Raw genomic sequence first — 18,283 nt, forward strand, 5'->3', positions numbered from 1 at the left:
TAGGCTAAGGAAAATCAATGTGGATGACTAAACTTGTTCTTGAGTGAAGTGCCAAGATGATGGAGGCTAGGGTTGAATGAATGAGATGAGGTTAGGGTTCATGGCTATGGTGGAATTAGGGTTGGTGTGGTCTTGGAAGATTGGCTTAAGATTATGAGCGTTTGATGCAATGAGAATGGCTTAAGAGTTACCCTTGATGTTTGGGTCACTTGGATAGTGATTAGGGTAGGTAAGGTGAAGTCTAGCTAGGGTTTTGTGAGGTGGCTAGGATGGATTTCGAGATTGACTTAGAGTGGGAGTTTAGGATGATGCTAGGGTTTGAGAATGAGTTGAAAGAGTGAGGCTAGGGTTTGGTTGGCTTGGGAATGGTTATGGAAAGTTTGTAAGATGGAAGGAATCTTTGAGTGAAGATGGAAGTTTGAATTTGAATTGGGATTTGAATTTGAATTTTGAATTTTGAATTTTGAATTGGAATATGGTAAGAGGATGGAGATAATTTTGGAATATGATTGGAGTGAATCAAGTTTCCTAAAATTAAGGAAGTTGACTCAAGATGGACTCTTGATGAATGGTTAGGTCAATGGATGATGGAGGCAAGACTTCTAAAAGGAATAGGTTTCCTTATGGAGCCTTAAGGTGGACGGCTAGGGCTTATGTGGAAGATGGAGGCAAGACTCCTAAAAGGAATGGGTTTCCTTATGGAGCCTTGAGGTGGGCGGCTAGGGTTTGATGGAGGGAATGCTCATGATGGCCGAATATGGTAAGTGGGTGGTGTGGCTAGGTCAAGTCCAAATAAGGCAAGTGATTGTCGAAATGAGACTTTGCACCAAGGGGGGAAGTGTGTTTCGGCTAGGGCAACAAAGATGAAGCAAACACTTTATGGAAAGTGGACTAACTTATGGAAATGAAGACAAACACTATGGTGGTCGAATTTGATGGCTTGGATGGATTGGAAGAGCAAAAATTAAGATGAACACCAAGAACAAATGAAGAACAATGAAGAACAACTCAAGAACAACTCAAGAGCAACTCAAGAGCAATGCACATAAAATAATAAAATCAAAGATAGAAAATGGAAGACAAGAGATGGAATGGAAAATACTCATATGATTAATGATTCTTTAAGGATTCATGAATTGCACCCTAAAGATGAAATGAACAAGATAGATAGATTGAATAACACCTATTCACGAATTGCAAGGTGTAATCCTCTCTTTGGGATTCACGAATTCCACCCAAAAAGCTCAAATGTCTAGCACCGATGGGTGATCTCAAGAACTAGTCTACCCACTTAGGAAATTTGCCGAAGGTTCAAAAGATATGAAAGCAAAGCCTAAGGGTCCTATTATAAGAGTTACAAGTTAGAAACCCCCAATAGGTCCCTTGGAAAATAAATAATTAAATAAAAATAAATAATAAAAAATAACATAGTTGGCATGGGTCAAGTTGACCCATGGCATGCATGAGCCCATGGATGGGCTAGGTTGGCTGCTGGGATGTGGCTGGCAGGGCCCTGGGCTGGTTTGGGCGTGGGCAGGCTGGCATGGCCCAAGCAGGCTGCCTGGGCGCTGGGCGCTGGGGCCCGCGCGGGCATGTGTGCGCTGGGCGTGGGCGCCGCGCGCGGTTGGGCATGCGCACGGGACTGTTGCGCGCACGCGGGGCGGAACAGACAGAAGGAGATCACCCAATCAAGCCTAATCAAGCCTAAACACCTAACCTCACCCAACTACCATTGTCACTTTGGCAACCATTCTCGGTCATCACCAGGAAATTCTAAGCAAGGAGGTCGTAGTATTTAGGGACTTGACCGGGATCTCTAACAAGGTCTTCCTCGGCGGCGTTGCACAGGGAGAGAGAGAGAGAGAGAGAGAGAGGTATGTGATAGAAAAGACGGAAGGAGAGTAAACCGAAAGGGGAAACACGACAAGGGGGTGATCGTGACTTACCGAGAAGACTGAGGTGGCCTGCAGCGAACTGAGGGGTGACGGCAGTCTTTGCCGGCCGATCTGTGGGGACACAGCACGGATGAGCTTTCGGTGGAGGGTGATAGCAGCGGCTTAAGGTGGCTAAACTGCTCTATTTTCTGCTACCAAAAACAAAGGAAGACAAAGCTTACAACAGAGGCCACGGGGGCGTTGGGCGGTAGCTTCGTGTGGTTGGATACGGTGGTGATGTTTGGATTGAGTTTCACAGTGGAGAGTGATGACCAAACGGTTTGGGATGGTTGAGGCGTGAAAAGAACAGAGGAAATAAAATTAGGGTTGAGAAAAACTTAACATATATATAGGCTATAAATAGAAAACAGAACAAACCTCAAATAAAGGGAAGGGAAACATGCATGAAAAAGGAAAGATGGAGTGAACTTGTGTGACGGAACCTAAAAACGTTAACCACGTACATGGGTCTGGCAATGAGCTGGGTTTTACACACAAAAAAACCCAAAGAGAAACATCACCACAATTTTAACTCATCAATCAAAAAAAAAAAAAAACAAAACAAATAAGTAGAAATGACAGACTTAGGAAAAAAAAAACAAATCAAAAGCATAAACCTAAACATTTCAAACTCAAAAAAAAAAAAGAAAAAAAAAAGAAGTTCAAAGCCACCTTTTTTTTTCAAAAAATTGTAGAGAAGTAACAATCACATAAAAATATGCACAAAGACCAAACCACAGACCATAGTCCTTGTAAAAAACAAACCACCAAATCAGATCAATTAAATCAAAAAACAAAAAAGAGAATAAAACAATGACATGAAAACAAAAATATAAAGCCCATAAATTTTTTTAAGCGAAGACATACAAAATGCAAATCATCATGAACCTCGAACCCAAAACTCTAAAAAAAACTATAAACAATGGGAGAGAAGCATAAAGAAACACACTCCTACCACACAAATAAAAAAGAGAAACACAAAGACTATACAAAATTGAACTGTGCAGATTTTGTTTAGAAACCAATCTGATCAACAGAGCAAATAAAAACATCCACAAAAATCAGCCCATAGTTCAAAAATTAGACCAAAATTGTAAAAATATGCACAAAAATCAAACCACCGTTCAAGATCCCTGCAAAAAACAAACCACCAAATCAGACCAATTAAATCAAAAAATAAAAAAGAGAATAAAACAATGACATGCAAACCAAAAAAATAAAACCCAATTTTTTTTTTTAAACCAAAGACATATACCAACTTAAAACCATCATGAACTTCAGACCAAAAACTGTAAAAGTATGAACAAAAATAAACCACAGTCTAAAGTCCCTGCAAAAAACAACCCACCAAATCAGATCAATTAAATAAAAAAATAAAAAAGAAAATAAAACAATGACATGCAAACCAAAAAAATAGGACCCATAAGTTTTTTTAATGAAGATATATACAAACTGCAAACTATTATGAACTTCAAACCCAAAACTCAAAAAATAAAAAAAAAGGAAAAATGGGAGAGAAACGTACAGAAACACACTATTAGCACAAAGAAAAAAGAGAGAGAGAAATACATAGATTAAAGAAAATTGAACTGTACAGATTTTGTTTAGAAACCATATATAAATGAACGAATATAAATAAATTTCTTAACCCCATAATTTCATCACTTTTAAAAAAAAAAATCTGAAAAAGTACTATAAAGAATTGTCGATTACAAGAACCCTTCACTTTTTGGTATAATTTGATCTCACTGTGTAAACATTTTTTTCATAAACCCATACATTTTTTTCATAAACAAACATGAAAAAAAAAAAAGCAGAAAACAAACATCGAGAAAAAAAAAAAATGAATGAGAATGAAAGAACAAACCTGATTTTAGAAGGATGAGAGGTTTGGCCCCAAAGTCCATACAAAAAATAAACCACCAAATCGGATCAATTCAAGAAATAATAATAATAATAATAACACAATGACATACAAACAAAAAAATGAAACCCATACAACTTTTCAGAAAATAAAATTGAAAAAAAATAGAAAAAAAAAAAAACCTGATTTTGGAAGGTAGAAAGCTTCGGTGAGATAATTAGACTCAAAAACTGTAGAAAAGAACCATGAAAAATCGAAGAGAAAACACTGTTTAGACCGACACACAAAAGAGACCAACACAGAAGAGGAAGAGAGTCACAACGAAAAAAAGGGATCAGAAGGAAAAGATGAAAATACAAGCTTTGATGAGAGAATGAGAAGGAGAATAGCTTTGGTGAGAGAATGAAGGGGAAGAGTTTAGGATACAACAGCTTTGACGATAGGAATGAGAAGAAGAAGAGACAATGGAAAAGAACCAGAACCAAATAAGAAAAACTTGCACTGACACACTGACACAAATAGTCGATGGAGACACAAAACTACTGACATAATCAAAACCATCCCAGAAAATGCTAGATCGATCGTTCCCCCTTCCCCTTTTTGCTTCCCGCTTGACGTGACATGCTTTCTTTTGTTTCTTTTCATTTTTGCTTCCCTTTAATTTTTCTTCCCACGTCGTCTTCCCCATTTCATTTTGTCTTCTCCATACTCGCGAATCATCTCTCTCTTTCTCTCATCGCCTCCCTTAACTTGTATTGTGCTATTGTTCCCTAGCTACTTCCCTCACTATTCTTTTGTAATTTATTTTTTTGCTTTTCTTCACTCTTTCAGATCTCATCATATACTATCATCTAATTGATACTTTAATTACCTTCTATCCATCTTTTTTTGTTTTCATTTCAGCTGTACATGGTCTTTAGGACATAAATGCATGTCTCCTTAATGGGTTTTCTTTCAATTTCTTAATGGATCTACATTTTTGCTGCAGACCCTATTTTTCTCTTTTGACTTCCTAATTCTAAATGGTATACATGCTTTAGTTTTGATAATTACTGGATGGGTATTTTGGAAAAGAAAACATTTTCTAGACATAAATTACATGTGTTCTGCTTCTGCGCTGTCTTGTTCTATTTAAGCAACATATGGATGATTTCCTTCAATATGCAATGGGACTATGTGCTTTTGCCTTTTTACTTTATTTATTTTTATCTCATGTTCCTTTCTTGAGGTCATACAGCCATTGATGACAAAATGGGTTGGAGGGGGAAGACGAAATGGAAAGGGGAAAAAAATCAGAAAACAAAACTAAAGGTAAAAAAATGCAGAGAGACAAAATGAAATGAGGATTCGGGAAGACGAATGGAATGGGGAAGACGACTTGGGAAGAAAAAAAAAAGGAAGCAAAAATGAAAGAAGAAAAAATTCAAAAAGACGAAATGGAATGGGGATTCTGGAAGATGACGCGAGAAGAAAAAAAAAAGAAGCAAAAATGAAAACAAAACAAAAATAGTAGGCCATGTCAAGCGTGAAGTAAAATCGGAAAAAGAGAATGGTGAGTGTAGCATCGTCCAAACCATCCCCTTCTCATAACCAAAATTGACACACTGACACAAATCGGGAAAAAAAAAGAAAAACTCAAAAGACATGTATATCTGTAAAATACAAGAAAACAAACTGCACTCACTTAAATAACAAAAGGATAAAATTGGAAGGACACAAAACAAACAGACAAAATAAACAGATGAACAAAAGTTATTGTTCATCATTGTTGATGCGAGATAGCCACTTGTTATATAGAATAGGAATAATGCTACTATACCGTCTTATTTTATTCTTCATTTTAATCGTTTATGTATTTATTTATTTTTATTTAAAGAAATGACTATTAGTATATTAGTATTTGTTTTATATTTTTAAAAAAATGAATAAAAAATTTAAAAATTAGAAAATAAAATTTTACCTAAGAGACACGTGCAACGGTCACTACAGACGGCACCTAGTAGCACTCATAGAATAGATATATGGTTCCATTAATGCATGGTATGTTGCACGCAAGACCAGCTAGCTAGCTGTAATTTATAAAGCGTGTCTTTTGAATATTGCCAGCTTGCTTTTTCTTTCATTATAATTGAGTGGTTTTGATTCAGAGATGAGTTGAGATGGATTGAAATGGTTTGTGAATAGTAGAATAAAAGTTGAATTATTTATTATATTTTGTATAGAAATTTGAGAAAGTTGTTTTGAAATTTGAAAAAGTTAAATTATTTATTATATTTTATGTGGAAATTTGATAAAATTGTAATGATGAGATGAGATGAGTTGAGGTGGGTTGAGATGTGTTACGAATACAAACGAGGCCATTACCAATATTTAATTAATTTCGTAGTCGTTTGATCTGATCATCTCGACCTTCAATTTCAGTCAAAATCTCATTGCTGCATGCAAACGCCTCATTACCAATGTTTTGAATATTGTACTGGTGATCGTTTCGATCGAAGCATTGAAACAAGATATTTCGATACCAATACCGTTTCGAAATAGTTTATATATGAATAAATTATATATAAATATATATTATAAATAATATGGTTTGAATTAGGGAGTCAAAAAATGAGCTTGCAATTTGAAGAAATGATTAAAAAAAAAAGTAAAATGCCGAAATATCAATCGGTACGGGTCAAAACGGTTAAAATTCTGACCGATATGAAATTATACTATTCTCTGTACCAACTACGCCATAGAAATAATATATTGGCAGTAGTGTATGAAATTCAAAATTTTGCACTTACACCTAATAAAGTTAGCATTTCATTTGTTTGCTGCAATAATTAACGCAAGATTATTTATATGAACCATTTTCCACTCCACCTTCTATTTCACCTTGCAACTCTTTTGCTACATTTTTTTTTTTTTTTTATTTGCAGATGCAATTGGTTGATAGTAGCAAATTCTCGACGTAAAGAATAGGACATCTTAATTGTAAATCAATGGTTTTGCTAGTCCTAGTTTGCATCTAAATTAAACTATGTGAACACTATTATACACAAATTTCAGAAAAGTAAAGCTGATTATAGTTATGGATTGTACAAACGCCGCTCACTCCTTTTGAAAAATAACGAAATTTATAATTAAAAGATTAAATTTTTCATATGAGTCTCATATTTACTATTGATTTTGAGAAATTTTAATTATTTCTCCTCGATATTAGTACGTATTAGATACACCTTGGTATAATTTCACAATTAAAAGGCTGATATGGTCTTATTGATCTTGGGAAAACGTGTTAGGCCTTGTGCTTGATCTTGATAAAAATAAATAATAAAAAAATATGCCCCTAACCATTAAAGGATGAATAAGGAATCTTGAATTAAAAATCTTTCAACAATCCACACAACATGACAACATTAGGTGGAGCAGAATAGAATAGGGGAAAGATAAATTTTATGAGGCCCATTAAAAATCAGGCTGAACAAGGCCCATCAGTTTTGTACAGAACTCTCTCAGATCGTTTAGGCCCAGCCCAATTAGAGAGGGGTCATGAGTCACCGAAGTTTATGTCCCACCATGGGTGACATGGGAGTAGACCACCCAACACAATCTCCCCTCTCAGGGTTTTGGAATGTGCTTATGGGGTTTTAGCCGTTTAGGGCTTTAGCTTTCTCACGGAAGGCGGCTAGGTTTTGACTCTCACTTATCACCTATATATATTTCGAAGTTTTGTTCACCTCTTTTAGCATTTTCATCTGAGTCTTGGTTTTACAATTTCCTTCGGCAAAACTCGCCTTTAGCACCAATAATCCTCTGGTGCTCTTCTTGATTTTTTAACTTCGTTGATCTTCTGTTTCTCTTCCTCCCCAAGTTTAAATTCAATTTTGGGCTTTATTGATTTTCTTCATTATAATCTTGTTTTGGCTCAAACTATTGATCCGGGTTTTCTTTCTCAATTCTTGAAAATTGACTACTTTTCTCAGTTGAATTCAATCTCAAATTTAACGTTCTTGATTGTGTATACCTGGTTCAGATTTTTTATTTTTCATTCTCATTTTACATCAAATCTTTGCTAGGTTTTCTGGCTTTCAGGCCTTTAAAATTTGTCGGTATTAGTTTTGCGGATCCTCTCTCTCCGTTAATCATGCAGGCACAGCGTTTTGATGCAGGCAGTGATGCCATTGGTGTTTGGCCTCAAGTCCCAATGAACAACGATCAATTCGACATGCATTCACAACCGTTCAAGAGGGCTAGAAACTCTGAGGATAATCAATCCAGCGCCTTGCCCTGCCCGCCAATGAATTCTAGGATGAACTCCCCAATTCCTCAAGTCAATAGAGGGACAAGCAACATTTTCTTTAAGACTAAGATGTGCACAAGTTTTATGGCGGGTATGTGTAGCAAGGGTGCCGATTGTAAGTATGCTCATGGTATTGAAGATATGCGGCAACCTCCACCCAATTGGCAAGAACTTGCTGGTTTACGTGGTGGGGAAGATCGATCAACTGGACATTGGGATGATGACCAGAAGATCATCCACAAGATGAAGCTATGCAAGAAGTTTTATAATGGGGAGGAGTGCCCTTATGGGGAGAGGTGTAATTTTCTTCATGAAGATCCGGCGAAGTTTAGGGGTGATTCGGGGAGATTTAGGGATAGCTCGGCAATAAGCATTGGAACTAACGAATCATCTGTAGTTCATGGAGCAGGCTCTAATCAGTCTGATACTGGTAGGCCTCTGAACAATGGTTCGGATGCGGTCCGGCCAAATACGAAGCCGTATTTGAAGACAAAGATATGTAACAGTTGGGAGAGAGGCCAATGCCACTACGGTGACAAATGCCACTTTGCTCATGGGCAAGCAGGTATGATGGTTCTGCTTGGCTTACCTTATTACTCAGATTTGTTTTTTTGTTTCTTCTTCCAAACTTTTAATTTTCTTTGTCCTAGTTTGCAACCGTGATTGATCAGAAGCAATTAGTCTAATTATCTCACTAGGCTATGAAAGTGGACAATGGAAGATGGTAGGTAGCATGAGCTTTCTATCATGAAATGGGAGCCTTTGACTTTTTTGGTTGACCACCCGAAAGTACGGTGATATCTCTGTTGTGAAATGAAAATATGTCCCTCGTGAACATTTGTGTCTATAGTTCTTAATTTACAAAGCAAAAAGTGTGTGTGTAGACCTTATTTTTAGGTTTAGTACTAATAGTTTCTAGTTGTGTGAGTGTAGACCTCCCTCTAAAATCTGAAATTCGATATGTAAGTTCTTCTATCTATAGCTCTTAGCCTTATTTTCTTCTGTAAAACTCTCCTACTAACCAGAAAAAGAAAAGTTGTGGTCAAACGAGTGGGCTGTTATCTAAATGATAGCGAATGATTTGGTTGTATTCTTCCCGAGGCAGTGTAAGCCTCCTCATATTCATCTCTAGGAAGTAATGATACGCTCTTCTCTTCCAAACCCAAATCAAAATATGTTCATTAACCTCTGAACCATCTGGATTCTCTCTAAGACGAACTCATTTTCCGAGCTGCTCTCCAGAAAAAGTTCCACTGCCTGAATCTAGTTGTGTATTTTGTTAAATGGTTGGCATGAATATTTTTTGTCGCTGATTGACTATTCTCCATGTTCTGGTTTTATGTTTGATTGTTCATTGTTTTTCTTTTAACATTTCTCTCTAGGAAGGTAGCTGAGACTGAAACAATTTTATTAGGATAATGGGAAATATAGTCCACCCTTTAACTAATAAACCTACGAGAAAGTAGCAATGTGCACCTTGTTAGATCCAATCATCCAATCTGTGCCATTCCACCTGTTTTCATCCATCTTAATGGCCAGAATTAGACAATAATGCTATTTGTCAATTCTTGGTATATGGAAAGCACAATATGTGGGTTTTGGTAACATGGGATATAAAGTACAAAATGTTTAATAACCGGAGGGTGGAAAGTGCATTATCCCATTAAAGAAATATACAGTACCTTCACAGATTCAATGTGGGTGACTAGTTTTGTTGCCCTCACATAATAGGTGCACCAGCATTCATTGCAAAATTAGAAATACTGTTTGTTAAAATGTCTATTTATCGTTTTTGATTTTAACTCCTGACATTGCTGTCACTGGTTGGCACATTCTGTTAATACAATATTCCTTATATGATTCTTTCCAATCAAAAGGCTGGGTGCCTTTTAACTATTAGCTGCTCCATAGTAGTCATTTAAATTTCTGAAACAAACTAGGTCGTTGATATGCCAATATGAAGAGGAACTTCCTACTTTTTGAGTTCAAATCATATATATAATTTGTTTTCCTTTGGATTTGTATTGCCAACGTCCTGATTGGAGTGTCCATTAATATTTGTGATGTTACCAGTGGGTATCAATACTTAAATTGAGTATCGTAATTTAGTTCCCGACATCACATAATTGATTGGAGTAACGAGATGGTATGGCACTTGACCAACAACACAATGAGATATCCAATTTATGGGTAGCATATGGTCAAGAGTGTGCAGCTGGGAAGGAATATTCAACCATGAATATAGTGCTCTATCTAGAGGGATTTCCTTCTTTTGGATTTTTTCTTAACTGTTACATGAGTATTAACAAATTGAATTCTATAAAAAAATTTGAAAAACTTGAAATATGATGTTATGGTTTTTCTTCAAAACCAGAGCTGCGGGCACCCATTGAAGGGGAAGCATCAAGTATGGGCTTCATCCCTATTTCAGCCAAACCTCAATATGTTCCTCTTCGTGATGCATCTCCTCCAAAAACAAGAATTCTGCCTACTTCAACTGAAGAAGGGCGGGGACAGAAAAGTTTACTGAAGTGGAAAGGATTCAAGAAGATTGATCGCATCTATGCTGATTGGCTTGATGATGTGCCGCTAGCGCAACACCTGCCAAGCAAAGTGGAAAGCTGAGCTCAGTTCTTGTATAGCAGCAGCTTCTCATTTGGATTAAGAAATTTAAAGACTCACGCTTCTAAGTTTCAAAATTTTGGTCTTTAGAATAAATTTTAGTCTTTTCAAAGCCTCTTATGGCTACAGAATTCCCTCTTTCTCAAGTATTTGGTCATTGGTGGTCAGGATCAGGTTGATTGGTTGGTTTGTCATTACTTTTCTTCTTTATAAAGCATATTTTCTTCTAAAAAATGATATGTGAAGTACAGTTTGATTACTGGAAGCAGCTATTGTCATTAGAACATTAAATAAGAGTCCTTGATGGTTCAAATGTAATTTCTACGCGTGCTAAAGCCCTTAACGATGATGTGTAGCAAAGCCTTCAGATTCTCCAGCTTTGACACTCTATAGTAACATTTTCAAACCAATTGGTTTAGTTTATCCAGTTCCGTATATGTAATAATTAGGGGTGTAAGGAGTTTAGTCCGGACCGGAAAAACCGACCGAACCGAACCATTCAGTCCGGATCGAACTGGATTGAACTCCAGACTGGTCGGTCTTGGTCCCATAAATTATGGACTGAGAAAATTCAATCCGGTCTCAAGATCTATAAATTCTGGATCGAACTAGACCAGACTAAATTTTTATATATATTTTTAAAATATTTTTAATAATTTAATATATTATTTTTGTTTTGGTTCTTATGGATGTTCAGTCTGGTCTAGTTTGAAAAAAATGATAGATCAAAATTTTTGATCCATCATCTCCCAGACTGGACTGATTTACACTCCATAATGTAATGTCTCCCAAGTTTCCTTCACCAACTTTCAGTACATTTTGTTCCAGTATTAAGATGCATCCCCGTCGACACAATATATATGGTTATTCCAGAAAATGCTACTTTTAATACAACACATCCAATATGGATGTTATGAGTATATATTTTCTTTGTAAATTTGGTGAATTTTCTTACTATGCTCACATTTTGGCTCACCACGCCATGCAAGGAAATAAAATTAAGAAAAAAAAAATCTATATTTAACATCAAAACTCAGCATGATAGTGAAGTTCATCACATCAATTATTATATTTTTATATTGACTTTTAAATAAATAGAAAATAGCAAAACTCTTGCGACTACGAACTTCACCACTCGTGCGCCTTGGCTCTACGACTTGACCAACGGAAAAATGGTCTGAACGAGGACAGATGTCATTACTACAGCACTTGGAGTCATCACCTAACTCAGCTCCTCAGTTTCCTCTCCTTCTTGAAAACATAGCCACATCTCAATGGACAATGATAGTCATGCTCTCCCTCCTCTCTTCCTCAACTTCCTCTTCCCTCCTTTCTCTCTCTAGAAAACTCTGTCTTCAGACCTTCACAAGAACTTTTTCACGCAGCAGCAGCAGCACTACCATGGCCATAAACTTGCAGTCCCATGCCTTTGCCGGCAATTCTTTGAGATCCAAGACCCCAAAACCCGAAGACCCACGTTCACCAATCACAGCCCTTGAAACCCTCAAGACCCAGCTCTTAGATGCTAATCCCCACCACCAGCTTTCTTCCCCTTCTTTCAAGGTCCTGCCTTTCCTGAAAGGCAGGCCCTTGGCGGCTTCGGGTGCTGGACCCGGTGACTCGTCCCCAAATTGGCATCTGGGTTGGATTAGTTTGGCAGATTGCAAGGGTTACTTGGCCAATTCCGGGGTCGAGTTGAGCGGTGACTCGATGGTGTACCTGGGTTCGTGGCCCGAGGAGGATGTCGTCTATTGGGCAATTGATGTTTCTGGTGAGGGTGGTCTCGTGCCTGAGTTTGGGAGCAAGCAGCTCTGCTTTGTTGAGCTGAGGACGCTAATGGTAGCGACGGATTGGGCCAATGCGCGAGCTATGGGGGAATTGGCTGTTGCTGGCCATGTAAGTGGTTGTGGTTATTTGGTGAGCTTGTGATTCATTGGGATATGCGTGCTAAATATGCCCCTTTTTTTCGTTTTTGACAGAAATAATTTTCCATCCAACTTAAGAAAGAATTATATCATAGAATCAACAAGTACGTTATGTTTGATAAAGTCTGGAAAAGAGTGCGAACAGACAATCATGTCTTCCACATACTTGGCGCGTCTAGCTAATTTGTGACTTGCCCCATTTCTTTCTGTACCAACCTGGGTAACCTTCGGACTGTTGAAAACTTATGAATGAAGCTCTAATCTCCTCAGACAAACTGCCAAAGAAGACAAATCTTGGGAGGAAGAATTAACGTCAACCATTCTGAAGAGTCACTTTCTAATAACGTCTCATATTTCTCTGTGAAATTCATTTGTAAAGCCCTCATCATTGCAAGAGCTTCAATATCTTCCGCACCCCTCACCTCATGCTCCAATTTTTGCTCATAGCCATAATTACCCTACATTTCTCATCCCATAATATAGCTTCCATTCTAGATCTGTGGAGATCAGCAAATAAAGCACCATCCACATAAGTTTTAGAGTTCCTAAGAGGGTAGTTGTCATCTAAGAATCTTCTTCTTATTCCGGTTCTGATTTTTTTTTTTCACGCTGTTGAATAATGAAAATCAGGTGATAATTGTTGGTATGTGCTAATTGAGCCTCTCCAGATAGCAATTTAAGCGTTTGGGTTAGATGCTTTACGTGGTCAGCTTTTGGGTTAGACGCTATAGCATGGTATCAGAGCCCGGCTGGTTCCACATGCCAGGTCCATTTGAATATTTGAAGCCTGAACATGAGAGGAGGTGTTGTAGAACACCATACTGAATGGTTTAGACTTTGATTGGATGATCTTAACAATAATAATGATTTGTGCTAAAAAAGTGTTTATGTGCTTAATAGGTGAACCAATAAAATTTTGGTTTGGCGCCCTATAAACATTTCTTAATCATGGATTTTGGTTTCAATGAATTTAGTTTAGATGCTGATTGAAAAGATCAAAATTTGGCTATGTGGCAGATTGAATGTTACAAATTTTGTGAATTCAGCTGGGAAGTGTCTGTATGGTACTTGCTAAAAATTTCTGTATGGGAAATCAAACTTGGTGTGATAATTATTTTATTCAGATATTATGGTGAATCTTTCCCGAGTGACCTCAGTTTGATGATAAGAATGCAAGAAACCAATAGCTGACTTGTACAAGTACTTTTGTGTGCAAGATCGATACAAGATATGCGTAACGTTCTACTCTTAGTTCTTTTTTAATTATACACAATGGTTTTTCTGTTTTTTCTATTACTTGCATATATTTTAAGAAATCATTCAGAGATTTGGATAACTTCTTGCCAGATTTCTATAAAAGATTTCTAACTATACTTCCAGTCTCTGCAAATTTATAGAACTATACATAAAAAGTAATGCATCCTGAGGTTGGACAGATATATATGCTTGCTTGCTCATGCTTCTAGTTTGTGACATCTCAGATTCCTTCTGTATTTCTCTTGCTCTTGCCTTATATTATCTGTTCTCTTCCTGCATTATAGCATAGTTAAAGGTTGCTGAGAGTGGCACATTTTTTTCCGGTCATTTGATTTGATTAGGCCAGGGCATTGCTAGAATGGCATAGCGTATCACGATTTTGTGGACATTGTGGAGAGAAAACAGTCCCAATGGAAGCTGGGAGGCGGAAGCAATGTTCGAATGAGTTGTGCAAAACGAGGATTTACCCTCGTGTTGATCCAGTATGCTTATGCTCAATATCCTCTACTTAAAGCGGTCACTAAAAACCTCTATAAAATGGATGCTTTAAGTTTCAAGTTGATTTGTGTGGATTAATCTTATTACAGGTTGTCATCATGTTGGTCATTGATAGAGAGAACGACCGTGCACTCTTAAGTAGACAATCAAGATTTGTACCCCGTATGTGGAGCTGCTTAGCTGGTTTTATAGAGGTATGAGCTTGGCCAACTTTTAAGTGCTGCCTTTTTAGGCCTTATTTATCAATTTCTAAACCTATCATCATTAGATTGATGTGGGCCCAACCCCCAACGTAAATAAAATGTTAGATTGATTTTCCGACAGTTTAAATTAGGTCATTTGGCCTGAAGTAGGATCCTTCTCTATGTCTCTGTGACCCAGTTATAACCATGATCATCTAAATCTCAAATTTTTGCTTTCCATTAACTCATCAATAATTTAATAAATTGTTGTAGTCTTGTCTTTAATTTTTTTTTAATAAATTATTAAAAATTACATTAATTTTAGGCTTTCTATTCTCTTTAGCCAGGAGAAAGCTTGGAAGAGGCAGTGAGAAGAGAAACATGGGAGGAGACTGGTATTGAAGTAGGAGAAGTCATATACCATAGCTCTCAACCGTGGCCTGGTATAACTTATGCAAAGCACATTTTCTCAGCATACGTTAGATTACTCAATATGGTAAAAATGATGGTAATATTAATATCATTAATGATAATGGTGCTTTATCTGTTGACATTTGTCAGCTCTACAGAAATCAGGTTTTTGTTAACATACATATTAAGTGGGCATTTTCATTGGAAGTAAAAAAACATTGAACTAAATTTATTGCAAATTTTCATTTCCTTGGTTGCAAGGTTCCCAATTTCTAAAATTTAGAATCTTCATCTACATTTCTCCTTTTCTTTATTTCCTTTAGTTTTGTGAAAATAGTTTTCTTACCTTCCTCATTGTAATCCTTCTGACTTAAAAATAGTTTTTGCTGGAATCATCTGTGTAAACCATCTGAAAGATTGTTTATCTTAATTCTATTTTTCAATCCCCTTGGGTTTCCAATTAAAATTTTTTGAGTATTTTGATAATTAATAAAATTTATTGATCCTCATAACTTGGCATAGCCCAAATACACAAGTAGTATACAAGAGAGGAATACCTAATTACAACCTAAAGATGAGAAAATATTTTAGTATTATCAAAATACAGGGCCATGAACACTCTTTCTTCTGTTTCTTCTTTTTTTTTTTTTTTCAAATGTTTCTTCGGATGTTATGTTCAATAATTGAACCATAAGCTTACCGATCAAAAAAAAAAAAGGGAGAACCATTAGCTTCCTAATTGTTCTGTCAGCATTTGTTTGTGTAAAGAGACACTTTATAGCATCGGTTTGTTTTGCAGTATCTGTATCTTTTGGATTTATTAGTTGATTTTTCAGCCCCGTGTGTTTCTATAATGGCCGTTGAGTTTGATGTCCTCTATTTCCCTGGTAGTATAGATGCAACAATGTAGACAATTTCCATATTAATTTTCAGTTTTTGTCTGTTGATACTATTCTCTTGATTTTGTTTATTTCCAGTTGGACCAAGTAGCATTCCATGCCAGTTGATGGTTGGCTTTCATGCATATGCAAAATCACTAGAAATAAACGTGGACAAGGAAGAGTTGGAAGGTATTTTGAACATTCAGCAATGTTTCAATTGACCTTTTTTCTTCTTTTTTTAATTCCTTTGCATTTTCTCGAGAAAAACAAAAATCCTATTTCTAGTTTATGTGAGGGCACTTATCAAAAAGAATATGTGAAGGGTAATTTTTACCTGACCTCATCAAAACGAGTCAGCTTAGTGGTAAGGCTAGAATTACCACATAAAGGTACATTGAGATTCAATGTTCTTTACAATACGGGGATTGGTCTATTTGGATGGGGCTTTGTTAATGTGTAATTGATCTGTATCATTTTGTATGGATATTCATTTCACAGCAAAAGCATGGCTTGTGAAACTTCTTGGAGAGAAACTAGAATTAATATTTATTTTGACTGCATAGTTTACTAATGTTTAACTTGAATTGAATTGACAAATAATCATTTTTACAGTGATTACAGATGCGAATACTCGAATAGGCATCAGCTGCAAAGTTTTTTTGTACCCCTTTTGCCCTCATGGCACACGTTAGAAGTTAAAACTATAAATAATCTTGCTATATCTTTGTCTAGATGCTCAGTGGCACAGTAGAGAAGATGTGAAAAAAGCTCTGACATTTGCCGAATACAAAAAAGCTCAAGAAACTGCAGCAGTCAGGGTGGAACAGATGTGCAAGGGAGTTGAGAAAGGACAGAACTTGGCTGCGGACTTCAATGTGGAAAGTGGTGAACTTACTCCCATGTTTATCCCTGGGCCATTTGCCATTGCCCATCACCTCATCTCGTCCTGGGTCTACCAAGATGCTATCAATGGCCTTCAAGCTCATTCAAAAGAACCTAGTGGTTCTCTATCAAATTTGTAGTAGTGGCTCAATTCAGTTTTAAGACAGCATAAAAGTCCAGAATCCCCCACTCATGGAGTGAGTTTCTTTTTTTGACCAAAGGTTAGTCTCCCTACATTGTTTCTCAAGACGATAAAGGGTAGTCGGAGCCTCGGCAACGTGGATATTCTATCCTGTCCTGGTCATAAAAGATTATGCCGCCTCTGGAATGATAGGGCGGTTTTCTTTATTTGTTATACAAATATAACTCATATCTTGTTGAATTTGTTATTGTTACACCTACTCATGTTCTAAAACCTGTGATTCTATCTTGTATCCACATGCTTCAGTTGTATGGTTGGTTGCTTCATATAGGAATAGAGCCAGTGATGCACACAAGTCCAAATATCGATTTAGAGCATCTGTCTCGCATTTCTTTTCTTATATCTGAGCTTCCTCAAAGTGCAAGGATCTTGTGCCTTTTCTCCATTTTTCAATTTGTGCGGCTGATCTAGTAGTCACCCACTTTATTTGAACATCCCAGTAGCATTTCCATGGGACATGCGTAGCTTGGTTGCAGGAGTCAACAATGGGCTATAAAAGAGGGGGTGAGAAAGTGAATGATCAGTGTCACAGGGTGATTGTTTTATATGTTCTTATCTGGATAAAGAAACTGTTTGTGATATAGAACTTTTATGCAGGTTCTGTAAGAGTAATATTTTTGACAGATTATGGCTGTTTGGGGTTTGGAGCTTGATATTTGATGACCAACATTCACATATTTGTAGCCAATCTAATGATACTGCCCTGTGATGCTGGAGTACTGTTTAAATGCAATCTCGCAAGGAATTCCACATAATGTTTAAATGGTTATTACCAGAAAGATCAAATGCATGACCTTTTTCGAATGGATGTTACGAGTTGAATTAAGATGCAAAAGATAAGAACCAAAACTTAAAAGTGAACAATGATAAGCTTCAAGTGGCTTCATCTTTGATCTGCTTAGCTCCCTGGCAACACACTTACCTACATGAAGCTCCTCACTGCTCAAAACACCCCTTTCCGCTGCAACCCATAGATTTATTCCTGTTCTTAGTCTTCTTCTCTTCTTCCTTTTCTTCATTGTTGTCTTGTTAGCTGTACCAAATAATAACCCATGCATGGAATGAGTGTACGCCATACATACAAAGGATGCAGATAACCCAAGTCAAGACAGTTTTAAGTTGATTTAACAGTGATAATATGGTATGGTCTCAGTACTACTTTGGGTGGGCTCTTCATGAAGATAACCAAGTGCTTTACATTGAAGTTTTATTTTTATTACATTAAGGACTCAAATCCCACCATTTATTACATTATTTAATTGCTCATATCAAAATTTGATCTTATTCAATAGCTAATCACAGGTTGATAACATATTACTAGTAGCCCTGATGACACA

At 36.8% G+C, this 18,283-nt stretch overlaps 2 protein-coding genes across 3 annotated transcripts; both read left to right on the top strand.

Moving 5' to 3' along the window:
• The first annotated feature begins 7,396 nt into the window (after positions 1-7,396).
• LOC109006262 (zinc finger CCCH domain-containing protein 39) lies at positions 7,397-11,021 on the top strand. Of its 2 annotated transcripts, XM_018985480.2 has the most exons (3): positions 7,397-7,475; positions 7,956-8,651; positions 10,461-11,021. In XM_018985480.2, exons 2-3 carry the CDS (start codon positions 7,991-7,993, stop codon positions 10,709-10,711), a joined length of 912 nt encoding a protein of 303 aa, XP_018841025.1. In that variant the 5' UTR covers positions 7,397-7,475; positions 7,956-7,990; the 3' UTR covers positions 10,712-11,021. The 2 variants fall into 2 exon arrangements, with proteins under 2 accessions (XP_018841025.1, XP_018841022.1); XM_018985477.2 differs by lacking the exon at positions 7,397-7,475 and having other exon boundaries at positions 7,482-8,651.
• An 882-nt stretch (positions 11,022-11,903) lies between these two features.
• LOC109006261 (nudix hydrolase 19, chloroplastic) lies at positions 11,904-17,636 on the top strand. The gene is made up of 6 exons (XM_018985476.2): positions 11,904-12,604; positions 14,232-14,372; positions 14,478-14,582; positions 14,914-15,013; positions 15,959-16,051; positions 16,595-17,636. The coding sequence occupies exons 1-6, from the start codon at positions 11,990-11,992 to the stop codon at positions 16,882-16,884; spliced, it is 1,344 nt and encodes a 447-aa protein (XP_018841021.1). The 5' UTR covers positions 11,904-11,989; the 3' UTR covers positions 16,885-17,636.
• Positions 17,637-18,283: the final 647 nt, after the last annotated feature.

This window comes from Juglans regia, chromosome 1, assembly GCF_001411555.2.
Source record: "Juglans regia cultivar Chandler chromosome 1, Walnut 2.0, whole genome shotgun sequence".
Classification (NCBI taxonomy): Eukaryota; Viridiplantae; Streptophyta; class Magnoliopsida; order Fagales; family Juglandaceae; genus Juglans; species Juglans regia.